The 27,360-nt window shown below is 53.1% G+C and overlaps 1 protein-coding gene across 4 annotated transcripts; it reads right to left on the bottom strand.

The window, feature by feature from the left end:
- Positions 1-183: 183 nt before the first annotated feature.
- SUSD3 (sushi domain containing 3) lies at positions 184-26,394 on the bottom strand. 4 transcript variants are annotated; one of them, XM_017853717.1, is made up of 6 exons: positions 26,252-26,394; positions 16,532-16,645; positions 9,360-9,548; positions 7,294-7,441; positions 6,037-6,168; positions 184-780 (listed from the first exon to the last, which is right to left on the bottom strand). In XM_017853717.1, exons 2-6 carry the CDS (start codon positions 16,578-16,580, stop codon positions 570-572), a joined length of 729 nt encoding a protein of 242 aa, XP_017709206.1. In that variant the 5' UTR covers positions 16,581-16,645; positions 26,252-26,394; the 3' UTR covers positions 184-569. The 4 variants fall into 4 exon arrangements, with proteins under 4 accessions (XP_017709206.1, XP_017709208.1, XP_017709205.1 ...); XM_017853719.1 differs by lacking the exon at positions 26,252-26,394 and adding an exon at positions 21,724-22,394; XM_017853716.1 differs by lacking the exon at positions 16,532-16,645 and having other exon boundaries at positions 26,252-26,393.
- Positions 26,395-27,360: the final 966 nt, after the last annotated feature.

The following is a 27,360-nucleotide window of genomic DNA, read 5'->3' as shown; positions in this document are numbered from 1 at the left end:
AAAGGGAAGTCTCCTGTGCAGACTCTAACATCAATCAACCTTTATAGTTTTCAGTATTAGATATAATTATGTAGTTTTACTTCACACCCTCATCTGCACTTTTACAGACAACAGATGCAGAGCCCTCCATGGGTCCTCACTTGGAAGCGGCACGTCCTGTGGAGGAAGATGTTGAGGTAGCCATCTGTAGTTGCTGAAAAGAAGTTTATTGCTATTTTCTTATGTTATTATACAAAACTAGATTTGCTTAAAACATGTCCCAGTCTCTTTAAAGGAATACTAGTTAGTGGGAGGCCACAGCTGGTAAATTACCCTCAGTAGTAGTTTCAAGTAGTCCATAACTATAAAACACGTTACAGCCAGGATATGTCGGAACAGAACACTCCCGCTGGGGTCCTCAGCCTTGGATGTCAGCTCGGCCCCCCAAGGGGTCCCTACACCTGGAAGCTGATTCCACTCATTAGTCTCAAGCTGGATGCATGTGGAGTTCACGTGGAGTTGCAGCTGACTGGCTGGTGGGGTGAGCCTGGCCTCCCAGTGTGGAGCATGGGCGCCAGCCTCACTGCACGTCACCCTAGGGCATATGCTGTGGGCTTTTGTGGCATTCCTTTGGCCAGCCCAGAGGCAGGCAGGGGCTGTCTGGGGTTCGCCACATGCAGCATCACCTGGGCTTGGGGCGAGCTGGAGGAGCCACTGAGGCTCAGAGCTCTGGGGATCCCAGGGTCCTTGTCCACGCTGCGGGTCACACTGGCCAGCTTGCTGGTGCTCTCAACATAGTCTCTGTGGAGAGAGGAGGCATGAGTTGGCAAAAGAGTGTAGATAGGGTTTAACCCCCAATTCCATACTTTCCCAGGTACCCAGGCCCTGGGCCTTCAGTGGGCGTGGGGCAACTGTTGACCTGAGCACTGGGGAGCTCGCTTCCTCCTGCCAGGAGCTGCCCTGCACCCTAAGGTGCACAGAGGCCATTCCATCTCCCTGCTGGGCCCTGTTGGCAAGTGGGTCCTTCATCCACACAACCAGGGCGTGGCCCAGGAGTCAGACACTTGCCCTCTGAGGTGTGGGAAGGGACTTCCTGAGACTCATTCAGAGTGTGCAGAAACCACCAGGAACCCCGCTGCCTGGCCAGGGCCTCGGACGTCCCAGGCAAAGAAGGGATGCTGGGGAGAAGGAGGACAAGGGGAAGACATCTTCCCTCCTTCCAGGCCTGCCTCTTTGGTGGCCAGGAGCTGGATCACCCACCTGCTCCACCCTCAGTCCTCTCGTGGCTCTCCCACCCCCCAGACAAAAACCAAGCCATTCCCCAGGCTGACCAGACCTTGGCCCTGCCCCATCTCCAGCTTCCACACACACTGGCCTCTGTTCCATGTGGGCTGCCTGGTGGCTCCCACCTCCAGCCCTTTGCCCTTTCTTCCTCTCAGGGGCTGTCTCTCTCCCCTCCCAAAGCAGGCTCTCTTAGTCTTTTCACTTCCGGCATCACCTCTTCCAGGAAGCCTGCCTGGACCACAGCTCCCACCCACAACTAATTCTCAGAAAAACTCTAGCAAGTAGTAGGAAATAAGAAATGATCTGCTTATGCAATGAGTAAAGTTAAAGAATCAATAACTGGTGAAGACAAAAGGCAGCTTCGGGGAGCCAGGAGCCAGACTGACTTCACCCAGCCTCTCTTACTGGTTGTGTGGGAGTCTACACAAGTTTCTTAATCTGCCTGGTTCTTCACCTGGAAAATGGGATAAAAGTAGTACCCACCCCAGGCGAAAAGAGTTAACATCTGAAAGAGTTCAGAACAGTGCCCGTCACATTGCAACTGCTGAGAAGCACTTACGAAATTAAACAAGGTCACGAGGCAAACCTCCACCTTGCTCAAGGAAATGTACCATCTATGGAGGTAGCCTGGGTCCTGCCTGAGGGGTGGGCAGTCCCAGAACAGGCATATCCCGAGGATCCTGCCTGGGAGCCCGGGGCCCAGGGCTGGGGACTCAGGGAACTCTGCCTCCATTGGCTGCGTAGTCCTGGGCAGGACCTGGCTTCTCTGAGTCCCCACGAAGCTGGGCTGAGTGCTCGCGGTCCCCATGTGTGAGAGAGCTCTGGGAAAGGGCTCTGCCCGAAGGGTCCCCCTCCCAACCCCCCTCAGCCTCACCACCACTTCCTGCCTCTTGAGCTGACTATCAGAGTCCCCCAAGCCGGCCTCCTCCAGCCTCTCACAGCCCTGTCAGGGTGCCTCCCTCCTGCCCTGGCTGTCTCACTCCCCCCGGGAGGTGAACACAGCTCTGTACACAGATCTGTGGTCACTCTTGGACAGGACGCGCGCGTCCGACCACATACTTCGCAAGTTCCTGCAGTGGAAAAGACAGTGTCTGTGGTGCTGGGACCAGGCAGACGTGCGGCCCCAAACAGCACCTCTGGGAGCCCCTCTGGCCAGCAAAGCCCCTGCAGCAGCAGCAGCAGCTGTGGCTGCCATCATCCCGGACACCATGTTGCCTTGAGAGGCAATTATTCCTTCCCCCATTCCATGGGCACTTTTTCCAGTTATGACACAGGATGACGTGGTCTCAGTGCTGTAATGGGGAGTGGGATCACAGGTGGGGCAATGGAGGAGCTCTGAAACTGGCTTTGGATATCTCACTACCCAAAAGGAAAGGCATTAGCCACCATGGCCCTAACAAAACTAAAATAAAAAGGAAAGGGGGCCAGGCATGGTGGCTCACACCTGTAATCCCAGCACTTTGGGATTACACTTTGGGAGGCTGAGACAGGTGGATTGCTTGAGACCAGGAGTTCGAGACCATCCTGGCCAACATGGTGAAACTCCATCTCTACTAAAAATACAAAAATTAGTTGGATACGGTGGCACGCGCCTGTAGTCCCAGCTACTCGGGAGGCTGAGGCAGGAGAATTGCTTGAACCCAGGAAGCGGAGGTTATAGTGAGCCGAGATAGCACTACTGCACTCCAGCCTGGGCGACATAGTGAGACTGTCTTCAAAAAAAAAAAAAGAGGAGCTGGGCATGGTGGCTCACACCTGTAATCCCAGCACTTTGGGAGGCTGAGGTGGGCGGACCATGAGGTCAGGAGATTGGAGACCATCCTGGCTAACACGGTGAAACCCTGTCTCTACTAAAAATACAAAATATTAGCCGGGCATGGTGGCGGGCGCCTTTGGTCCCAGCTACCCGAAAGGCTGAGCAGGAGAACGGTGTGTGAATCTGGGAGGCGGAACTTGGAGTGAGCCAAGATTGCACCACTGCACTCCAGCCTGGGTGACAGAGCGAGACTCCATCTCAAAAAAAAAAAAAAAAGGAAAGAGGCCTAATAAATTGATAGCCAATCGATGGGTCAGGTGCTCTCCCACAACACATGGAACAAAACATTAGGAGGTAATTCAGCAGAGAAAACGAGAAAATGACTAATGCCAGCAATGGCACTGGTGAGCCAAGGCTGGAGAAAACATTCTTCCTCGACATTCATCAAAGAAATGCTGACGGAAACCACCCACACAACTCGTAGCTACTGTAAGAAACAAATGATACACAAATGGTCAGCACTCAGTGATGATGCAGTTACCAGAAAAACATGGCCACACTCACTTGTACCAGAGCTCCCAGGGAAATAATGTGGTCATAAAATACTCAGACTGTTGGGCCTAAACAATCGAGTCCTAGGATCACCCCCAAGAGTTGTGGTCTTGAAAAATAAAAGCAGCACTAAGCAAAAAGACACTGACCACGCCTGGCCACTCAGCAGGGGAGGGTCTAGCAGATGTTGGAAGCTTTGGAATAATGGGCTGCTGTCAGGAATGATAGCCTGGAGGCCTCAGACCACCATGGTGACCTGGAACGTGTTGCTAAGTGCAGAAGTCTCAATGGCAGCATTTCTGCTACATCTGTGTTGATGTAATACACACCTGAAGCGCCAGAAAAGGAGACAGAAAGATGAATTCCTTCCCTGCAGGTGTTGGCTAGACCCAGCACGGTGTGTGCAACCCAGGGCCGCACAGATCATGACCCCCCGTGCCTCAGTTTCCCTTCTGCATAAGGTCGTAAGAGTGGCAACGACACTAACAGCCAGTATTCACTGAGCTCTCCCCCTGGGCCTGGCGAGAGAGGCACACACCTGGATTCAGGTAACCTCAACAACTGGAAGGGTGAGCGCTACTGCAATCCTCACTTTACAGGTGAGGACACCGAGGCATGGAGCTGTCACAGTCATACAGTGAGGCCACGAGGGCTGGGACCAAGTGCACTGCAGCCTCGAAAGGCTCCAGTGGGAGGGCCTGAAGGAAGGGAACACAAGCTCAATGATGTCATCTTGATGGCTTCCCGGACCCTGGCGTCTAAGTGCTGTTCTCCACCCAGAGAAACAGGGCTCCCGGAGCAGCGGCGAACTGCAGAGTTGGGCACAGAAAGCACGAGATGGGCCTGGAACATCTTGTGCAAAGCAGGCAGCACTCACACACTGATGGGGATGGATCAGGACACAGGCCATGGCTTGGCAGAGCTCCCACTGCCGAGAACAACTGGGGCCCACAAAAAGTGTGCTTGAAAATAATGCGGGGGAAGGGGCATGAATGAGGTGGCCTGGCCGAGCTGGTAACCGTGAGAACGGGAGGCAGGGACAGGAGATCCATGACAATATTCTACTTTTGTGTATTTGTGAACTTTTCCCAAAATAAAAGTTTCAGAAAAGAATATTCATGAGTTCATGTGATGCTAAAACAACAAAACAAAATCGAAAGGAAAAAAAAGGGAAGAAAAAAACAGCTCATCCTCATCCCTGATAGAAGGAATGTCAGAAGTGCAACAGAATTAACAAAGTCACCATTCTGTCATGCCCAAGGCAAGAGCAGATCTGGCAGGATCACCCTTGCACGCTGAGACCACGAGTCGGAGGAAGCTGAGACAGTGGAGGGACGCTTGCAGAGCCCCTTCCTCAGGCTCTGACAGTGGAGGGATCTGGGGGGCTTCGCCTCAGCCAAGAGACCCCATTCCATGTGGCCTGTTGGGGCAGCCTGGCCCATGTCTGTGACCTACACACTCAGCCCTGCACCAGAAGTGCACAGCTGGACCTGGTCACACAGAAACCCCAGACAGATCCAGACAGGAGCCTCTGCATGGGACCACTGGCCTGGAGCCCTCAGAAGACAACACCATGAAAATCTGAAGGCCCATACCAGTTTAAGGAGCCCAGAGACCTGGGAGCTGAGTGCTGCCTGTGATTAGGGACCAAAGGGTGGGCATGCTCAACGCTGCTCACCGCACTGAGACGTTCTCCACTCGACAGGCCACATGCAATCGATATTAGATTTCTGTTGGTTTTTTTTTTTTTTGGGACGGAGTCTTGCTCTGTTGCCCAGACTGGAGTACAATGGCGCAAACTTGGCTCACTGCAGCCTCCGCCTCCTGGGTTCAAGTGATTCTCCTGTCTCTGCCTCCCGAGTAGCTGGGATTAAAGCCACACGCCACCACCCAGCTAATGTTTGTGTTTTTAGTAGAGATGGGATTTCACCATGTTGGCCTGGCTGGTCTTGAACTCCTGACCTCAGGTGATCCTCCCACCTCGGCCTCCCAAACTGCTGGGATTACAGGTGTGAGCCACCACGCCCAGCCAATCAGTATTAGATTTCTGGACTCAGAAAAAGAATGTCCTTGTATTGGTTCAGGGCAAAAAAAAAGTATGTGTGTATTGAGAGAGAGAGAAAGGAGAGGGAGAGAGCACGGGAGGGAGAGCAAGTGACTGAAGCTCAGGGCAGAGCCCGCTGGGTGTGGGCGGAGGGAGCACAGGTGTGTAGAAGCTTCCGCTCCCCTGGAGGGTGGACCCTCCAGATGAAAACAATCCGGGGGGCAATTCTGAGTCCTAGAATGTTAGTCAGGACAGAGGGCTGCAAGGACCCCCAGCCTCTTGTTTTAGAGATGGGAGTTAAGGTTCTGGGTGGGCCAGGTGTTCTCAGGCTCTCAGCGTGTGGGAGCAGCAGGTGGCCCGGGGCCTGACCCAGCTGGACCCCTTGTCCCCCAGCATGCCCCCCACCCAGACCCGGGCTCACGTGGTGAAGCTGTGGTTGTCATGCGCCTGGGTGGACCCGCTCACGGGTTTGTTGAAGTGCTTGAGGCCAAGGTATGCGGCCTGCACTGTCTCCAAGTCCTCATCTCTCAGCTGGGACCACAGCTGGGCTGACCTGGAGGAGAGTTTGGAAGGAAGGACTCTGAGCATGCACGTGTGTCCCTGACAGCAGAGAAAACGGGCTCCATGTAGGCCCACGGCACCGTCTGCAGGACCAGCGCAGGCTGGCAAACCTCTCAAAGAGCTGGGCAGTGGATGTTTTAGGTGCGGTGCGACACATGATTTCTCAGGAGACGATGAACATGGCTGTGTTCCAACAAAACTTTACTTACAAATACAGGTGGTGGAAAGTTCTGGGGCTGGACAGTGCTAATGGCTGCACTACATCGGGAACATACTTAATGCCACTGAACTGTAGACGTTAAAAAGGTAAGTTTGATGTATTGATATTTTCCCACAATAAAAAATAAAAACAAAAAATAATAATAAATTACCACGGGGAAAAAAACCTGACAGAGAGCTGGACTTCGCTGGTGGGCTGTAGCTAACCAGCCCTCCATCTGCAGTGACAGTGACTCCCCCTCAAGGTTTAGGGGGCGTGTGTGGCAGCCTCGCAGGCCGTTAACACAGCAGAGTGCATACTGCATATGTGTGCAGGTTTAAGAATAAAACAATCCCAGCCTGGCCGCGGTGGCTCACACCTGTAATCCCAGCACTTTGGGAGGCAGATCACTGGGTGGATCACCTGGTCAGGAGTTCGAGACCAGCCTGGCCAACATGGTGAAACCCCATCTCCACAAAAAATATAAAAAGTTAGCCAAGTGTGGTGGTGCATACCTGTAACCCCAGCTTCTAGGAAGGCTGAGGCAGGAGAATTGCTTGAACCCAGGAGGCGGAGGTTGCAGTGAGCTGAGATCATCCAGCCTGGGCAACAGAGCAACACTCCATCTCAAAAAAAAAAAAAAAAAAAAAAAAAAAAAAACAATTCCCCATGAACCCATGGCCTGGCCTAAGAGCAGGGCTTCGGAGGCCCACATGCTCCCCAGCTGTGATGCTGCCCGTAGCTGTTGCAGGGGCCAGGAGCAGCACTTGGTGAGACACAGGCTCAGAGCAGTGGTAGGAATGGGTGCGTGCCCTGAGGGCAGTGCCGGGGTTCCCATGAAACACTCTGCCCTTTCCTCCTCCCATGGTGCCAAGAGGCACCTCCCGGGAGGACCCTGAGACCATGAGGCCACAGTACCTGTCGGAGCGCCGCCGCTTACTCTTCTTCACGCACTTGAGGAGGCAGCAGGTGAGGAAAGCCATGGACATGAGCAGGATGATGGCGCAGCTCACGATGGAGGCAATCACGGCCACCCTGAAGCCAAAGGTCTCGTGTGGTGGCACCACTGTGTGGGAGACAACCACAGCTCCTGGGTGAGGTTTGCCCAGATCTGCCTGGCCCAGGGGTTGGGGATCTCAGGGGTGGTAGGGGCAGGGCCCGGGTGTGGACAGGGCCTGGGCAGCCCTCAGTGAGCCCTGTTGCATGGTAAGGTGGCAGTGAGGTGCTGGGGGCTGAGGCAAAGATCTGTGCTATATTTGGAGGTGGGGCTATCAGAGAAGACTCTCCCCAAGAAGCAGGTATTTGAGCAGGGTGTATAAGAGTATGCAGAGTGGCTAATTAAAGTGGGTATTTGAGCAGGGTTTTGCAGGGTGTGTAGGAGTATGCAGAGTGGCTAATTGAAGGGGGTATTTGAGCAGGGTTTTGTAGCGTGTGTAGGAGTTTGCAGAGCAGCCAATTAGAGAAGCTCTGGCAGCGAGTTCAGAGTGATGGCCTCCGTGGCTCCTACCCAGTGGAGTCCTGCCTGAGGAATGAAGGAAGGGCAGGGCACAGAGAGGAGGTGACAACAGACAGTGCTGAGGAGGCCTTGCCCAGTCCATGGTCTGGGTTCTCACAATGCCCCAAGGTGGCAACATTCTTCAGGGAGCCTATATTCCTTCTCAGGTCACTTTCCAGGAAGGCCCAAAATACTATTTATCTGCTGTGGAACCTCAGCTATGCTACAAACACTAGTTCCATCAGATTCTACTGGACGTTCTGGCTAAAAAAGGCCCCAGAATCCTAATTTGAGCAACACCATGTACTCCCCCAGTAGGGGCCATGGCCCTGTCCCCTGGTCCCCATTTCCCATGCTCCCTAGTGGATGCTGGCCACCCAGAATGCAGACTACATTTCCCAGTGGTCACAGGACCATGTTCTGGCCAGTGGAGGATAAGAAGTGATGTGGGACAACTTCTAAGAACCTTCCCTGAGATACTGGGGCCTGCCCTTTGGCCCCAGCGCCCCTCACCCCATAACAGCTGCCTCGAACACAGCTGCTGCCACCTTGAATCATGAGGCTGAGGGCATGCCCAGCAGAGCCATGCCAGGGAATGGGCCTGGCTCCCACTGCCATGGAGCCCACACAGGCCTGCCTGCCCACCCTGAAGGTTGAGCTCCATCATAGTTAATCCTAGCATTTTGGGTTTTCTGCCTCTCAAAATCTAATCCTCACACTTGCATTCTCAGAGAATCACCTAGCACGTGAACATTTTAAAGGCTCTGAGAAGTCCTGCGGCATAAAAACCCAGAATCTGCCAAACTATATTTTGACTCTGAGCCCTTTTCATGCACAAAACACATGAACATGATACATATGGCTTCATTCTGGAAGTGTCATTCTGGGCACTGAAAAGGGACTACCTTGTGGACCCTCCAACACCTTTACAACAAATACAACCAGAAAACCATCTCCTCCCACAGACTGGGAGCTCCAGGGCCAGGCACATCATGACCTTCTGTGTTGCCAGTACTTAGCATTCCTGATACATGAAATATCCAATTAAAGTTTGCCATGTCCACGTGTACATGAATGAATGAATGAATGAATGAATGAACATAGTTTCCTGCTTAACAGATGAAAACGTGCTGGCTCAGAGAGCTTGCGCAGCCTCTTGGCAGTGAGGGGCTAAGTCAGTAGCAGAGCCAGGATTGGAGGCCCACTGCTAGGCTTCAGGTCCACGCTGCCAACATGGCACTGGGAGGGCTGAGGACCAACAGTTGGCTGCTGATATGTAAGCAAGCTGTCAGTGTTGGGAACGGGATCCTACACACTGGCCCAGCCCTTGTGAGTAGACACCCATGCCATCCCCACCCACACCATCCCCACCCGCACCATCCCCACCCGCGCCATCCCCACCCGCACCATCCCCACCTGCACCATCCCCATGACAGGATTTGGGGCCATCCCCCATCCCCAGAGCTACCGAGCTGAGAGGGGTCCTTACATTTGCACACTGGAGGCCCTGAAGACCACTCAGCGATGCTCCCCTTCCAGGCGCAGGTGAGGAGCCCGGACCCCACCATCTGGTGGTTGGAGGGGCAGTGGAACATGAGCACGGTCCCCACGGAAGCACCATCGCCACGAAGGACTTGGAAGGTGGCTTGTGGGGGTAGCCGCAGCTGAGCGCAGGTGCCTGGGGAGAGAGGCAGGTGTGAGGCATGGGGGGTGGGCACGCAGGGCGGGGCTGGGCAGGACCCTGGAGGGAGGAGTTGGCACAGCATTGGGGAGCACAGGGGCGGGGTGCGGCTCCAAAGGCCATTGGATGCTCTAGAGGTCACATGGGTTCATCCAGACCCAGGGACAACGCAGAGCTGGATCCCGCCAGGAAGTACACTCTAGACATTGAGGATTGGAGCGTTAAAAAAAAGAAACTCACGTTAGAAGACAATAAAAGCAAATATACCTTCCCTGAGACACTGAGGCATGGCCTTTGATTATGACCTAAACACAGTTCCAAAGGCAGAAATCAGAACGAAAAAAAGAAGAGGGACAGAGAGAGAGCAACAGATTTGACTGCATACAAGGCAGAAAGCAAAAGCTTCTGAGGCTCCCTAATAACGGAAAACAACCAACTCAGGCGAAAAATTCAGGAAAGGATATTTGGAAAGCACAGGACAAAGGTTGGTTCGACAGTCTTAATTTATAAAGAGGTCTTACACGTCAATGAAAACTGAATTTTCTGTTTAAAAAAAAAAAACAAGTTCTAATGTGTGAACAAGCAATTCGCAACGACACCAATGGCCCACAGTCATGAAAAATGCAGACCCACAGGCAACTGAGGAAATGCTGATTCAAGGGAGAGCTCATTTTTCCTGCATCAGTGAGGAGAAGGCAAAAAGAAAACAATGTGCAAGTTGGCAGGGCCTGGGAAGCCCTGTCCCCGGGCTGGGGTATAGATCCAACCTTTCTGCAGAGCATTTGGTAAATTCCTTAAGCACCCTATGTTGCATATGCACCCTCAGCCACAGGAAATAAGAATCTGCTGGCCGGGCGCGGTGGCTCACGCTTATAATCCCAGCACTTTGGGGGGCCGAGGCAGGTGGATCACCAGGTCAGGAGATTGAGACCAGCCTGGTCAACATGGTGAAACCCCATCTCTACTAAAAATACAAAAATTAGCTGGGTGTGGTGGTGCACGCCTGTAATCCCAGCTACTTGGGAGGCTGAGGTGGGAGAAATGCTTGAACCAGGGAGTCGGAGGTTGCAGTGAGCCAAGATCACACCACTGCACTCCTGCACTCCAGCCTGGCGACAGAGCAAGACTCCGTCTCAAAAAACAAAAAAAAAGGATCTGCTGCCAAGATGACGGGGAAGCCCACCTCAGAACCATACATAATAGAGAAAAGCTGAAACAGCCCACGTCTCACGCAGAAGGGACTGATTCCCTCACCCAGGTCCATCCAGACAGTAAAATACCAGGGAGCACTTACAGTGATGTTCTTATGTTCTTATTTTGTTTTTTTTTTTTTTAGACGGAGTCTCGCCCTGTCACCCAGGCTGGAATGTGCAACGGCGCGATCTCAGCTCACAACAACCTCCGCCTCCCGGGTTCAAGTGATTCTCTTGCCTCAGCCTCCCGAGTAGCTGGGATTACAGGAGTGTGAGACCATGCTTGGCTAATTTTTTGTATTTTTAGTAGAGACAGGGTTTCACCATGTTGGCCAAGCTGGTCTCGAACTCCTAACCTCGTGATCCGCCCGCCGTGGCCTCCCAAAGTGCTGGGATTACAGACATGAGCCACCATGCCTGGCCAGTGATGTTCTTAAATAAGGACACAGAGATGCTCTGGATGCAGCAGCAATCAAGAATTTTTATGAAATTATAATGACGACAACAGCTGGGACTGAGAAGATTACTGTGGCTAGACGCCGTTGCACCTGCCTTACATGTGCCATCGTCTATCGGCACAGCAGCCTACCCAAGGAGAACCATCATTATCCCCATTGACAGATGAGCAAACCGGGCAGAGGGTCTTATGATACTTTCTGCAGTCACACAGCTCTTATGCTGAGGGAAGACTTAGAACCAGACAAGGAGGCTCTGGTCTAACTTCACACACACTCATACACGCACACAATGCATATGAGTTGTCGTGCTATGCATGTATCCGCAGCTGGTTACTTTTCACAGCAGTGAAGTGTTCCATTGTGCAGATGGGCCTCAGTGTGTGTCCCTGTTCCCCGCATCTGAGTTGCCTCTGGGTTTCAAGGATGTTCAGTGAAACTGCTAAGACATCCTCAAGCAGGTTTCCTGGTGTCCAAATGCAAGAGGCTCTTCCTCCTGCTTATCTGGTATGTCCTGATTTTTGGGCATTGACAGTGGACCGCTGGTGTATCACAGGTAAAGAACAGGGACAGGCCGGGCGCGGTGGCTCAAGCCTGTAATCCCAGCACTTTGGGAGGCTGAGGTGGGCAAATCACGAGGTCAGGAGATTGAGACCATCCCGGCTAACACGGTGAAACCCCGTCTCTACTAAAATACAAAATAATTAGCTGGGTGTGGTGGCGGGCGCCTGTAGTCCCAGCTACTCGGGAGGCTGAGGCAGGAGAATGGCGTGAACCCAGGAGGCGGAGCTTGCGGTGAGCCGAGATTGCGCCACTGCATTCCAGCCTGGACAACAGAGTGAGACTCCGTCTCAAATTAAAAAAAAAAGAAAAAGAAAAAAAAAGAACAGGGACAGCAGGCCGTGCTGATTCATGGCATGTGCAGAGGCAGAGACTGACCGGAGACAGCAGTGGTGAAGGACCATCTAAACATCTGTGTGTCTGTCTCCCTCTGCACAGGCAGAGACTGACACCCAGAGATGGGGGTGATGGCAGGGACAAAAACTGGGGCATGCAGAGTCTGAGGGACTCCAATATTCCACAGTGACCTGCTATGACCTTCCTCTGTCCTCTGTGTGCTGTGTCTCCAGCCAGGACCGTGCCCTGGGTGCCAGGCATGGAAGTCCTACTGCCCACCGAGCCTGAGATGAGACCTAGCCAAGCTTCTGAGCTCCCCAAACCTGCTCACCATGTGGCTTCTCCTATTATAACTTCAATTTAAATCAGCAGTCCCTCCCATCCTTCAGTTGCTTGGGCCCCAAACCTTGAAATCTACTTTCTCAATCCACAACCAATTCGCCAGCAAACTCTGTGGACTCTAATTTTAAAATGTTTACCAAAGACATCTGAGGTAGGCTGCATACCATCCCCCAGATTTATTCACGTCCGCCCAGGAACAGTCACGTGGGCTGGCTGTGTGCCCAGGCAAGGTCTTCATCTGTGAGACCTATCACTCCATTTCTTACCCTACATCTGAATTCACAAGCCCATCTAGGGGGAAACTGAGGCTCAGAGAGGTCCCGCCACCCCTTGCCCCAGCCATGTGTGCCACGGCTATTAATGGGCACCAGCAGAGCTGGGCTTCAGGCCAGGCCCGGAAGTTTGGTCTGGGATCTGGCAAAAGTGGAGGTTACCAGAGACTCCGTGCCATGGCAGTGACAGTGAAGGATGGCATTTGGCTGTAGCTGGCCAGGTCACATTGACCTACTCCCCAGCAGCACCCAGTGGCCCCCCTGCCCCTGGCCTCTGCATCACTGAGGACCCTAGGGCCTTAACAAGCTGAGATGCTGAGGGTGAGAGTGTGGAGGCAGGGGTGGCCCTCAGCAGGGGTTGAGGCAGACATGCCCCACCACCTTGGGAAGGTCAGGCTACACTGCTTCTGCCCTGAGGACACTTGCTAGTAAGGGAGGAAGAGGTGTGGGAGGGGCTTATGGTTTGTGTACTTTTCTGGGAGGGATGGGGGAGGGACTGATTGAACACAAACAACACTGGGGGCCTAATGGGTGCTGTACTGCGTTATAGCCCTATGAGGAGGGTGGTCTACCCCTAGCTTACAGATGGGGAAACTGAGGCACAGCAAAGCTCAGTGGCATGCCCAAGGTCACTCAGCGGGAAGGTGGTAGGGATGGAACTGGGACCCAGCACATTGTGTCGGGAGCCCCACCTGATGGCCAAGCCCAGGGGGTAGCATCTGCCCATCTCACCTCATCCTGGGCAGCTTCCACTTTAGTTCCCACTCCTGGCTGCGGATGCCTCTAGTAACCCTTCTCCCCATTCCAGAGTTGCAGCTGGAAATGTGATCACCACTGAAAACTACATTTCCCAACCTGCCCGCCAGGGAGCTGTCACGTGACTGAACCTGGCCAATGAGGTGTGAGCATAGATGCTGTGCCAGTTCTGCATTGGGGAGTGTGATGGTTAATACTGAGTGTCAACTTGGTTGAACTGAAGGATGCAACGTATCGTCCCTGGGTGTGTCTGTGAGGGTGTTGCCAAAGGAGATTAACATTTGAGTTGGTGGACTGGGAGAAGCAGACCCACCCTTAATCTGGTGGGCACCATCTAATCAGCTGCCAGTGAGGTTAGACTAAAAGCAGGCAGAGGAACGTGGAAGGACTAGACTGGCTCAATCTTCTGGCCTCCATCTTTCTCCCATGTTGGATGCTTCCTGCCCTCAAACATCAGACTCCAAGTTCTTCCGCTTTTGGATTCTTGGACTTACACCAGTGGCTTGCCAAGGGCTCTCGGGCCTTTAGCCACAGACTGAAGGCTGCACTGTCTTCTCTACTTTTGAGGTTCTGGGACTTGGACTGGCTTCCTTGCTCCTCAGCTTGCAGGCAGCTTATTGTGGGACTTCACCCTGTTATCGTTTGAGTCAGTACTCCTTAATAAACTCCCCTTTATATATACATCTATCCTATTAGTCCTGTCCCTCTAGAGAACCCTGACTAATACAGGGAGCAAAGATGGCAGACGTGTGAAGGGGCAGAGCAACCTCTCGGATCCTAAGAAGAGACAGAAATAAACTCCAACTGGAGTTAGGCCACTGTTTTTTCGTGGATTTGTTAAGTGGACTGGCTCAAATCTGATACAAAGCTTCAGCAGCAAGTCTCAGGCCAGTGCCCTATTTAGCGCTTGGGATTCTGCCTGGCCCACTCGGGGCCCCAAGGTGACAGTAACAAAAGTAGGAATATCAGCAGCAACAATAATAATAATAGAAGGAAGAGCAATGCCCAGGCTCTCCCCTGTGCTGAGCGCTTCAGCAGCTGTTGGGCGACAGTACATAAACGAACACATGGGTTCCAGCCTGTGGGGCTCCTAGGCCACCTCCACCACACACATTTGGGTGCCCAGGCAAGGGAGCCTGCCCCGGCCTCAAAGTCAGCATAGCTGTTGTGCCCACCTTGGACTGGAATGTGGAGGAAATGAGGTGTAATGCCAAGGCATCTGGAAGGTGGCTGTGCCTGGCACACATGAGGGTAGCAGCCCTGTGGTCCTTGGAAGAACTGCCTCCCCCATTCTGCAGGCCCAGAAACCATGGCTCAGGGACACTGAGGTCACATAGCCAGTTTGTGGTTCTGCCAGGGTCAACCGCAGCCACCTGGCTCTTCATCCCTGGGCTGTCCCCATCCTTTCTGCCCCTTCAGTATCTGGGGAAGGCCAGCCTCTGGCCTGGGCAGGGTCATTCTGACTGCTCCCTGTCTATGCATAGATCCTCAGCATTCGCACAGCTACTAACAACAACAGTGCATGTATGGATGGAATATTTTGTTCAAGAGCACCCCGCATTCCTTATCCGCATTATTACAGACAAGGCTCAAAGAGGTGGACTCACCTGCCCAAATGCCCACTGGCAGCAGGGAGGGAGCCACCACTAGATGCAGTGTCTAAGATTCTTACATTTGTAGCATATATGTAATAGGAGATTTGTATCTTCTCTACATAAACAGCACTTAGATACTAATAAGCCAATGACAAAAATCACAACAAAACGGGGAGGTTAGAAAAGAAAGACAAATGGCTTGGCCAGGCACGGTGGCTCATACCTGAGAATCCCAGCACTTTGGGAGGCTGAGGCAGTGGATCAGTTGAGGTCAGGAGTTCGAAACTAGCCTGGCCAACATGGTGAAACCCTATCCTTACTAAAATACAAAAATTAACTGGGTGTGGGTGGCACATGTCTGTAATCCCAGCTACTTGGGAGGCTGAAGCAGAAGAATCGCCTGATCCCAGGAAGCAGAGGTTGCAGTGAGCCAAAATTGTACCACTGCACTCCAACCTGGGCAACAAAGTGAGACTCCATCTCAAAAACACACACACACACACACACACACACACACACAAAGGAAGAAGTAAAACAATCTCCATTAGATGACATGATTTTGTATATATGTAGAAAAGCCACAGAAATCCACTAAAAGCTATTATACATAGAAGTGAGCTCAGCAAGGTTATAGAATACCAGGTCAACATACAGAAGTCAAACGTATTTCTGTACAGTAGCAGGGAGCAAATTGAAAATTAAGAAAAACATTTTATACAATAGCATCAAAAAGAATGTTATAAATTTAATAACAGAAGTGCAAAACATAACTCTGAAAACTACAAAACGTTGTTGAAAGAAATTAAAGACCTAGGCCGGGCGCGGTGGCTCAAGCCTGTAATCCCAGCACTTTGGGAGGCCGAGACGGGCGAATCACGAGGTCAGGAGTTCGAGACCATCCTGGCTAACACGGAGAAAACCCGTCTCTACTAAAAAATACAAAAAAAAAGCTAGCCGGGCGAGGTGGCGGGCGTCTGTAGTCCCAGCTACTCGGGAGGCTGAGGCAGGAGAATGGCGTAAACCCGGGAGGCGGAGCTTGCAGTGAGCTGAGATCCGGCCACTGCACTCCAGGCTGGGCGACAGAGCGAGACTCTGTCTCAAAAAAAAAAAAAAAAAAAGAAATTAAAGACCTAAATAAATGGGAAACATCCCATGCTCATGGATCAGGAGACTTAATATTGTTATGATGGCAACATATTATGGTAGTCCCTCCTTATCCTTGTTTTCACGTTCCAATGGTTTCAGTTACTGGTGGTGGCTCCACAATCAGAAAATAGTTACCTCACAACAGCTGTGCTTTGGGGCCATTATTAAGTAAAATGAGAGTTGCTTGAACACAAACACTGCAGTATCAGGGGATCTGATAACCCAGAGGGCTACTAAGTGACTGACAGCAATCCCAGGCGGGGTGGAGCGGGATGGGTGAGATTTCGTCAAAATACCCAGAGTGGCTCACAGTGTAAAACTTACAAATTATTTCTGGAATTTCCCATTCCATCACAAGGCCTATGTATTTCATCTCACTTCATCTCATCATGTAGGCATTTTATCATCTCACATCATCACAAGAAGGGTAAGTACCGTCTATTAAGATATTTAGAGAGAGAGAGAGAGACCACATTCACATTACTCTCATTACAATATATTCTTATAATTGGTATAACTTATTACTAGCTATCATTAATCTTTCACTGTGTTTAATTTATAAATTAAACTTATCATGGTTACATGTGTTTAGGAAAAAAAACAACGTATATAGTATCTGAAGTTTCAGGCATGCACTGAGGGGTCCTGGAATGTATCCCCTTGGATACATTGTATCTACTATATTCATTGAATCTACTGCATTCATTGAATCTACTGTATTCACTGAATCTACTATATTCCTCAAACTGATATACAGATTCAACAAGATCTTTCTCAGAATCCAGCTGCTTTCTTTCTAGAAATCAACAAGCTGATCCTAAAGCTCATATGGAAATGCAAAAGACATAGAATAGCCGAAACACTCTTGAAAAAGAACAAAGTTGGAGGGTTCACGCTTAACAATTTCAAAACTTATTACAAAGCTAGAGTAATCAAAACAGTGTGGTACTATCATAAGGACAGACATAAAGGCCAACAGAATAAAACTGAGAATGCAGAAGTAAACCCTTACATTTACAGTCAAATGATTTTCAACAAGGGTACCAAGATAATTAAATGGGAAAGGAATAGTTTTTCAACAAATTGATGCTGGGACAACTGAAGCTGGACCCCTAGCTCATACCATATACTAAAATTAACCTAAAATGAATCAAAGACCTAAAAGTAAGAGCTAAAACTATGAAACTCTTAGAAGAAAACAGAGGGGAAAATCTTTGTGAACTTTGGCAATGGTTTCTTAGGTCTAACACCAAAGACAAACACCAAAAGAAAATAAAACAGGACTTCATCAAAATGAAAATGTTTGTGCTTTAAAGGACACATTCAATAAAGTGAAAAGACAACTTACCAATAGGGAGAAAATACTTGCAAAGCATGTATCTGATAAGAGGCATGTGTGTAGAACATATAAAGAATTATTACAACTCAATTATAATAAGATGACAAAATTTTTAAATGGCCAAAGGATCTGAACAGACATTTCTCTGAAAGAGATAAGTTAGCAGCCAATAAGCACAAGAAGATTCTCAAAATTATTAACCTTCAGGGAAATACAAATCAAAACCACAAAGAAGTCTGTCCAAAAGACAGGCAATGCCAAGGGCTGCTGGGCGCGGTGGCTCACGCCTGTCATCCCAGGACTTTGGGAGGCTGAGGTAGGTGGATCACTTGAGGTTAGGAGTTTTGAGACCAGCCTGGCCAACAGGGTGAAACTCTGTCTCTACTCAAAATATAAAAAGTAGCCAGATGTGGTGGTGGACGCCTGTAATCCCAGCTACTTGGGAGGCTGAGGCAGGAGAATCACTTGAACCCGGGAGGCGGAGGTTGCAGTGAGCCAAGATTGTGCCACTGCACTCCAGCCAGGGCAACAGAGTGACTCCGTCTCAAAAAAAAAAAAAAAAAAAAAATTGGAGTGATGGTAGCACGTATCTAGGAATGTACAAAAACTACTCAGTTCTATGATTTAAGAAGGTAAATTGTATGGTATGTGAATTATAGCCCGGTAAAGTTGTTTAAAGAATCAGGGGGAAAATATGTCAATTAAAGAAATGCACATTTAAAACTGAAGATACTTGGCCTGGCACGGTGGCTCACACCTGTAATCCCAACACTTTGGGAGGTCGAGGCAGGCAGATCATGAGGTCAGGAGTTTGAGACCCGCCTGACCAATATGGTGAAAACCTGTCTCTACTAAAAATACAAAAATTAGCTGGGCGTGGTGGCGTGAGCCTGTAGTCCCAGCTACTTCAGAGGCTGAGACAGAAGAATCCCTTGAACCTGGGAGGTGGAGATTGCAGTGAGCCGAGATCCTGCCACTGCACTCCAGCCTGGGCGACAGAGCAAAACTCCATCTCAAAAAGAAAAAAAAAGCAACTGAAGATACTCCATTTTTGCTTCTTATCTGTCAGGGTTAAAAAGACCAGCCCTTCAGATTAGGGAGGCTGCAGGGGAGGGGTGCACAATTTCTAGGGGTGGTACACAGAGTGGGGAGAGTCTGAGGAATTGCCCTGCCCTTCCGGGGGATGGAGGGGACAGTGGGCAGGACTGGAGTCAGCAGGAGGCAGAACCTCCCAGGGATGCTGGGTCGATGACAGCTGACACTGAGCATTACCTGTGCCAGGTACAGCTCTAACCCCTGGCCTGGGCTATTTCCTATAACCCTGGACTGACTTTTGCTGGCCTTGGGTCACCTAGCTCCCAGTGGCACAGCTAGGACTTGAATTCTGTCTCCAGGGTTGGGCTCTTCATGAACTACCATGCTCCGTATCTGAAGACATCAGTGTAGGAATGAATGAATGAATGAATGAATGAATGAATGAATGCAAGAACAAATGAATGGAGGACTGGCAGCCTGACCTCACAGACAAGAGTGGTGATCAGCACTCCCCAAGGGCCAGAAACCACTTTGCTTTTTCAGGATCTTGGGATCTGGATATGTACTGTCCCTCTGGTTAAGGAGGTGGCTATGGGATTCTGGAGCCCTGGCAGACACAGCAGGGCAGCCACGGGCTGGCCACGTGGCCCCTTCTCCAGGGCAGCCAGGCGGCCAACACTTCCCAGTCCTTAATTTAGAGCTGCGACTTCTGCATTCCTCTGTGGCTTCCCAGTCCACTGTGGCCCTTGCAGAGAGGAGGCCCCACCAGCCACAGGTTTGGGAGCAGCTGTTGGCGGATGGGAGGGGAGGTTGGTGAGGGTGAGTGTATCCAGCACCCACAACAAGCATCTGGCTGAGTGTCTGCCCAGTGAGAAGATTAATGGATGAACGTGAATTCATTCTTTAAAAATAAAACTATAACTTCATTAGAATAATGAGATGCCTGGAGGGGTGGACCAAGGGATGGAGACAGATGTGAGAAAGCAGGCACAGTGAAATGCGAAGGGTGGAATCGAGCTGGTGCATGTCCAGCCATAAAATTCTTTCAACTCTGCCGCACGTTCAAAAGAAAAATGCTTGGGAAAGACCTTGAGCATCCCCACTGCTGACATGTAACTAATCCCCTGGGCACATCCCCTTCCCACCCACTGGGGTCCCAGGGAAGGGGCAGCCAAAGCACTCCCCATCCAGGACCCAGACACTAACCACCGCTGAACTGTCTGGGCACTGGGCTGATCCTGGAGACTTATTCTACTGAGACTGTGTGTCACTGTGGGAAAACAGCTTTCTCTCAAACAAGACAGACGTGACTACCAAGGCCTCCCATGCACCCGAGGCAGCCAGGCCCAGCTCTGGAGCCAGAGGACCTGGGTTTGAGGGTCGACCCGGCTTTTCCAGAAGACCCTGGTCATTTCTCCACCTACAAATACCACAGCAGGCAGGGTAGGGCAAGGACTGGATTAAATGATGATCATCCCAGCAAGGCCACCTCCACAGCTGACTTCCTCTAAGTGTGTCTTAGAAGGAGCGACTCCTTGGATGGGAGCGGTGGCTCACGCCTGTAATCCCAGCACTTTGGGAGGCTGAGGCGGGCAGATCACGAAGTCAGGAGATCGAGACCATCCTGGCAAACACAGTGAAACTCCGTCTCTACTAAAAATACAAAAAATTAGCCGGGCGTGGTGGCGGGCACCTGTAGTCCCAGCTACTTGGGAGGCTGAGGCAGAAGAATGGTGTGAGCCCAGGAGGCGGAGCTTGCAGTGAGAAGAGATCATGCCCACTGCATTCCAGCCTGGACGACAGAACGAGACTCCATCTCAAAAAATAAAAAATAAAAAATAAAAAAGGAGAAGGAGCAGCCCCTGCCCCTGCCCGCCCACATGTTGTGCTGAGCCGGGTGGGGAGCTCATGACTAGCCATGTCTGAGGTTGACCAGTTGGCTCTCGCCTAGGCACGTCTGAGGTCAACCAAGGTCTTGTCTTGGTTCACACTACATCTGTCAAAAGCCACATCCTGTGTTCTCAGCTGCCAGGTTCTGCTATAGTGAGGGCTCCTGTCCTCAGACAGCAACTACAGGTAGTGGATTACATGTCACTGTGAAAGGCATCAACAAGGGGGCAAGCATGGCCCCTTCCCAGCATCCCCAGAGCCTGTCCTGCCTGCATCATTGAGCCTCACAGACATGGGGAATAAAGGGTGAAGTCGCCTGGGTGCGGTGGCTCACACCTGTAATCCCAGCACTTTGCGAGGCCAAGGTGGACAGATCACAAGGTCAGGAGATCAAAACTATCCTGGCCAACATGGTGAAACCCCATCTCTACTAAAAAAATAAAAATTAGCGGGGTGTGGCAGCGTGCGCCTGTAGTCCCAGCTACTTGGGAGGCTGAGGCAGGAGAATTGCGTGAACCGGGAGGCAAAGGCTGCAGTGAGCCAAGATCACACCACAGCACTCTAGCCTGGTTGACAGAGTGAGACTCTGTCTCAAAAAAGAAAAAAAAAGGTGAAGTCACCACCCACAACCAAAGAAAGGGGACCAGCCAGCGCGGGAACACTGACCTACACGAGCTCCGGGATGTGCTGTCAAATTAAAACCTCAAACACAAGTATAAAACGATTTGGAGTACAAGCCCAGTACAATTGATGCCAGCCCCCTGACTGTACATGAGCAGAGAAGGATGCCTGGTGGGGCTGGGGGGCCTTAAATGCAGTCCTGGCATCAGACCCTGCATTTCTAGCCAGCTGACCAGGAGGGTCTCATGCCCAGGTCCTAATGTAAGTGCACTGCTGGAATGGCTTTCCTTTACAAGTCAAGCAGAGGGTCTGGGAAAGTAACTGGTAGGAGGGAGGGTAGGGTGAGTCCTCGCTCAACGCTCACAGCCCTGACCTGCCTCCTCAGAGCAGCCAAGAGGTCCAACCTCCTTTAAGCCCTCAGCCAAGAGGGCACAGGGAGGCAAAGTCATGTTCCTGTGGCCTCTGCTATTCCTCTGCAGAGGCCACAGAAAGAGAAGCCACTGACCGGGAATGCCCTGTCTTGGCCCCGAGTTGGGTGGGCAGGTTTCCTGGAAGGCTAATCAATAGGTTCCCAGGGTCTGATCCTGACAAGACCCTTCCCAGCAGCAGGTCCTGGACCTGGATTTCTCACCTGGCTCAGTCTCAACTTCTCCGTCTGCAAAACTGGTGACTTGCCCTCCTGGGGTCTGAGAGGAGCAGGACTGCCCTGTGGAGACCTTGGAACAGGATCTGGCGCATAGGATCACTCCCTAGGTCAGGGCTTGAGAAGCCCAGGACATGAGCCCCACTGGGACCCTGGGCCTCAATCCCCAAGGTCCATGAAACCCAGGAAAACTTCAGCCCTTAGTCCCTGATCCCCAAAGTCTGCAGTATACAGGGGACCTTCAACCCTCCAGGCCCCAGGGGGTCTCCTGCACTCCTTTCCTGAGCCTGGGAGGTCAGGAAACACTTTCTCTGGGCTGGCTCCATTTTCCAGATGAGGAAACTGAGGCCCATAAACCTGCCCAAGGCCCCTGGCTGCACAATGGCCGTGCCAAGGGCAGGGGCCTGGACTCCTGTCCCCTTGGGGTAGCCCTTTCCATAAGATTCACAGCGAACTCACAGCCAGGATGGGGCAGGCAGGCAGCACAGTGCCAGGAGCTATGGTCTACGAAGCCTCTACCTGCGCCCAACTCCCAGGGGCATTCCAAGAACTCACCCAGGTATGAGGATGGAGCTGCTGGATCACCCTTGTCTCTAACCGCCACACAGCCAAGTCCTGCTCACACAGAGACTCCAGGACTCCCAGGGGACCCAGGGCCACCCCTCACTGACCTCCTGAGCCCCTCCCCACGCCTGGTGCCTGAGAGGCAGATCCCACCTGTCCCCTCCCCTGCTTCAAATACTCATGAACTCTCAGCTGCTTGCAGATGGCCCTCCTGTGCCTGATCCCTGCAGGGGACCCCGCACCCCAGCTGTCTTTGAGGATGTCTCTTCCCTAAAGCTGGAGGCAGAGGCCTTGCCTCCCTGGATCTGTCCTGCCCTCCAGCCCCACCCTACCTGCCTGCTGTTCCCCAGCCCTTGGTTGTGGCTGCCCTTGATCTGCTGGCCCAGCGCTGGGGCATTTCTTACTTGGCACCCTTTGGATCCCTTTGCATGTAAATGTTAAAGGAGAGGGAAAAACAACAGAAACCCGATTTGATGCAAACAAGGTACAAAATCAAACACATGAGGCCCTGCCTGGCCCTCCCACGGCTCAGGGGCAGGTGGAGAGGGCCAATGGGTACCTCAGGGGCACACCTGTGGGATGCCTGAGCGGCCCTCAGCCCACATGCCGCACCTGCGCCTCTGCCCAGCCACCTACCGCAGCTGCGCTTCCTCCCTCCCTGGCCTTATGTACAGAGTCGGGCAGGCCTGACCGGGTGGGTCCTCATCCTCCCAGCCCATGAGGCCAGTCAGACGTCTGAGAACAATCCGTACTTGTTAATCTTTTATCTAGAACCTTGGACCCCAGGTCAGCCCTTCCATCCTCCCCCCTGGGATTCACCACACAGCCCCTATACCCTGACCTTGCCTGCTATGGGACCAAGTAACTATGTTCCCTTTTATGCTGGCTGAAGCTGTGGGAGAGAGGGTACCCGAGTGATAGAGGCAGGCTGTGGACCCAGTCTCACCTAGACTCGATCCCCACCTGCCACTGAGTCCCTGTGTGACCTCAATCTGGGTCTCAGTTCCCCCAAATGTGAAACAGGAACCTTCAGAGGAATTTCTCAGAGTTTAAAGGGGGTGACTTGTGCACACAGAGGTGCTTTGAGAACAGGACCCCCAAGACCCTGGCAGTAGGGACAGGGCCTGGCCCCAACACTACATGTGGGTGGCCCACAGCCCTGGTTGTGTGTCTCCAGGTAAGTCAACTGCCCTCTCTGAGCCCATCTCCACATGGAGGGTGGGCACAGGCTTCAGAGCCACTGCAGCCTTCCATCTCCAGGCTGAGCAGCAGGGTGGCCTTAGGACGTGGAAAGCACACAATCCTCCAGAACACAGCTGGGCTAATTCCAATGAGGAACGTGTACTCCCATATCCCTGGTGGAACACCGAGGGCCCGGGAACCTGTGTCTTCTACCAGCAGCTCTGTCAATGCCGATGGGTGGCAGGAGGCCATAAACAGGCATCACGGGGCGTGTCCGCCTCGCTTTGACTTACACAGGTATTCACGGGGTCTCAATTTCTCCTCTGTAAAATGGACACAGTTCAGTTCTGGGGCAGGAGTTCAGGGGTGAAGCCAAGAAGGCACCGGCAGAGCACGCCTCCTGCTACCCCTCCCCTCCAGGCCCTTCCTCCAAGGCCCTTCCAGGGATGCCAGGGGGGTTACCTACAGCCACTGGAACCCTGCTTTCCTGGACAATCTCCCAGATCAGGGAGTGCTGGGGCTGACCTGGGAGCAGGGCCAGGGGCCAGTCATACAAAAAACATGATAAACTCCTACTCTGAGCTAGTCTCCCCCGCACCCTGCCCTTCTCCCAGGGCGCTCATGGGAGATGAGGGAAGACCACTTCCTGCCTCTCAGGAAGACAAGTCTGTCTGCACTACTGTGCTCTTCATATCTACTCTAGGAAAGCCAGTGGTAATGGTCCCATTTTAAAGATGGTGGGAAAAACACACACGCCCATGCTATGTTTTTGGTTTCTGTTTTGTTTTGAGACAGAATCTCACTCTGGTTGCCCAGGGTGGAGTGCAGTGAGGTGATCACAGCTCACTGTAGCCTCGAACTCTGGGCTAAAGCAATCCTTCCACCTTTCAGCCTCCAGAATAACTGGGACTACAGGCACATGCCACCATGCTTGGCTAACTTTTTTTTTGCATTTTTTGTAGAGTGAGGTCTCGCTATGTTACCCAGGTTGGTTTCGAGCTCCTGGACTCAAGCAATCCGCCCGCCTCAGCCTCCCAAAGTGTGGGATTAGAGGCATGAGCCACCACTCCTGGCCAGTGGTGTTTTAGTGTCAGAGCCTCTCCAAAGACTCCCAACCCCCTAGCCTCTCACTTCACAGCACATTTCACAGATTAAAAAACTGAGATCTCATGGCAGGAGAGCGATGGAGTCCAGATGATGGCATCATCCCTGCACCAGAACAAGTATCCTCCCCGGGCTCCACTGGGCCTGTCCACAAGCTTGGGGGCAGGTATACAGTGGGGAAACTGGGGAACATGGGGAAACTGAGGCACAGAGGTGCAGCGACTCACCCCAGGTCACAGGGGGGATTCTAACCCAAAACTCCAAGGGGGCCAGTGCCTGGGAAGTGGTCATGGTGGTCAGAGGCAGAGCCAGGGCCAGGGAGGATGAACAAGAGCACAGGGTGCCAGACTAAGCTCCATTCCCAGCACAAATTCCAAGGCAAACAGCCTTTTGTATGCAAATATGCCAGAGCCTCCAGATACTCCCTGGCCTTGGGCTGACCTTGGACAAGTCAAGGCTATCCAAAGGGCATTGGCACTCACTCCTCCAGGTTGTTGTGCCAGTAGAAGGGGCTCCTCAGGCAGTACCAGGCCCTGGGCAGGCCTTGCTCAAACACAGGAGCAAAAGTGCTCATCACCCCAACACCAAATTAGGGACTCTGGACATTAGGCTGCCAGAGAGTAAAATTAAACAAACCAAATCCACCAGCGCCAGGAACAAGTCTCAGCGCCCACTTTGCTGAGTTGCGGAGCTCTGCTCGGTGAATTAGCTCCCTGAGCCGCAGTTTCCCCATCTGTGAGAGGAAGCCAGCCTCCTGCCACCTTCCTGCCAGTTCCCTGGGGCTGCAGGCTGACAGCGTGACCTGGTCCAGCCCACCCCACTCCGGGCTTCAGCTTCCTCCTGCGCAGAGCCTTAGCCCCGCAACGCCTGAGACGGCCAGGACCCTCAGGCCTAACGCTCGTGGGTAGTGGCCACGGAAAAAAGCTTTTGGGATATCTGAGATCCCGAGTTCCGGTTTGGTTCCATTTCTACAAGGGTTAGACTTTAGAATCATTCAAGGAGCAAGGCCAGCATTCGAACCCCAGAGCCTTGGGCACGGGAGCAGAAAGCTCTTTAAGCACATTCTTGAATTCAAACACTTAAAAGTAAAAAGCAGCCTCTCTTCCTTCCGGAGGCCTTTGAGCCTCGGAGACAGCCGAGGCGATCCCAAGCCTGGTCATAGGATGACCTCGGACAGCCACTCCCCTCTCGTAGGCTCAGTTTCTCCGTCTGTAAAGTGGAGCTGCGGTGGTCACCAAGGAATCATGAGGATGACACCTCCCTCAGGCGCAGAGAGGGCTCCCGGCTCCCCCCTCCCGCCTCCGCGCCGCCCGCCCGCCAGGTGAGGCCGGTTTCGACTTCCCCCGTAGGGGCGCGGAGGGGCGCGGAGGGGTCCGGAGCTTGCGGCGTGGAGAGGCTTGGCCGGCCGCGGTGTCCGCAGGCGCCCGGGACCAAGGCGCGGCGGCGACTCGGGAAGGGGCGCGCGGGCTGCTGCTCGCTGCCAGGCTTCGGCTCCGCTAGGGCGCCTGTTGGGCTGGCGGAGGGTCAAGGAGGTTCATACTCGGGGCAGATCGCGGCTGTGGCCCCCACCCACGGCTGTGCGGCCCCGCGACCCCCTCCCCTCGGCTTTCCCGTCTGTGAAATGGGCGCAGAGCCCCGCACGCGGCCACGCGGCCTCAGCCCTCACCTGTGCGGTTCCCTGGGGCAGGCGTGGTGACCCCGGCCCGCCCCCGGGGCCTCGCCTTGCCACGGAGGGTGGCGGCCGCCCCGCGCATCCTGCGCGCTCCGAGGCGCTTAGCGGGGTCTGCCAGGGCAGTGCGCCGGGCTTGTGGGGGCGGGACCTGGACCTGGGTGAGGGGCGGGACGCAACAAGCCCCGCCTCCCGTGCCCGCCCAGGGGCGGTGCCATGCAACTTACAGACCACGCCCACACTGTGCACGGGGACCGAGGTCCGGTCCCCGAGGTCCGGGCGGGGGCGGGGGCGGGGTCCCGGTCCCCTGGGGAGCCCGAATACCCAGCGGGCCAAGCCAGCCGGCCGAGCGGAAAGTGTTGCTTCTACGGGGCGTTGCACGCGCGGCTACCTCTGCCTAACACCCTTCCCCCATCCCGCCCTGTTCTCACCTCCATTCCTAGTGTGGTTTTTCCATGCGCTTCTATGTTTTTATTTTTTGAGCAGGATTTTGCCTTCTCAGGTGCCGGATTCGGCCAGTACCAAAGGGCAAAGAGCAAAACCCCTCCCCGGCCCGCCCCTCCCACACCCCACTCACCCCCAGAGTCCTGTGTGGACCCAGCCTTCTTTCCCTCTCACTGGGCCAGGCCTTCTGAGGCACCCTGAGGTCTGGGTGCTCTTGTTGTCTTCGGTTCTCACTGAGGGGCCCCCGGCTGGGAGAAACAGGATTCCAAGCCCTGGGGTCTGGCTGCAGGGCCCACACGCACCTGGAGGCCTCCCTTCTCCTGGCTTCCCCTTCCTACCCAGCTCCACCTGCAGCAGGCCCAGAGCTGTGATCCGGGCTCTTTCTCTCTCTCTGACCCCACCCAACCCACGCTTAGCCCCCTTCCCAAACAACCACTAAAGGGTGGGGTGTGGTGTCGGGCCTCAGACATCCTGGATCTTGGGCTGCTTGTGGGAGGCCACCTGAACTGTGCCTATCCCTGTGGAGCTGGCAAAGGCAATCCTGGCAGAGGGAACAGCAGGAGCAAAGGCCCTGGTTTGGCAATGTGTGGCAGCAGAAGCCCAGAACAGCTGGCTGAGGCATGCCTGCAGGAGCGCAGAAGGTGGCCCGGGTGGGCCAGGCT

Source organism: Rhinopithecus bieti, unplaced genomic scaffold, assembly GCF_001698545.2.
Source record: "Rhinopithecus bieti isolate Rb0 unplaced genomic scaffold, ASM169854v2 scaffold_37505, whole genome shotgun sequence".
Classification (NCBI taxonomy): Eukaryota; Metazoa; Chordata; class Mammalia; order Primates; family Cercopithecidae; genus Rhinopithecus; species Rhinopithecus bieti.
The sequence above is the reverse complement of the archived record's forward strand: the minus strand, read 5'-3'. Positions and strand labels throughout refer to the sequence as shown.

What these genes read in the sequence shown, in the direction of transcription:
- SUSD3 (XM_017853715.1), bottom strand. Translation starts at nt 25,318, where the DNA reads ATGGGGAAACTGCGGCTCAGGGAGCTAATTCACCGAGCAGAGCTCCGC. An exon ending in TCCTGGCGCTGGTGGATTTG is followed by an intron (nt 9,549 to 25,221) that starts GTTTGTTTAATT and finishes CTCTCTCCCCAG; the next exon opens with GCACCTGCGCTCAGCTGCGG. An exon ending in AGGGCCTCCAGTGTGCAAAT is followed by an intron (nt 7,442 to 9,359) that starts GTAAGGACCCCT and finishes TCTCCCACACAG; the next exon opens with TGGTGCCACCACACGAGACC.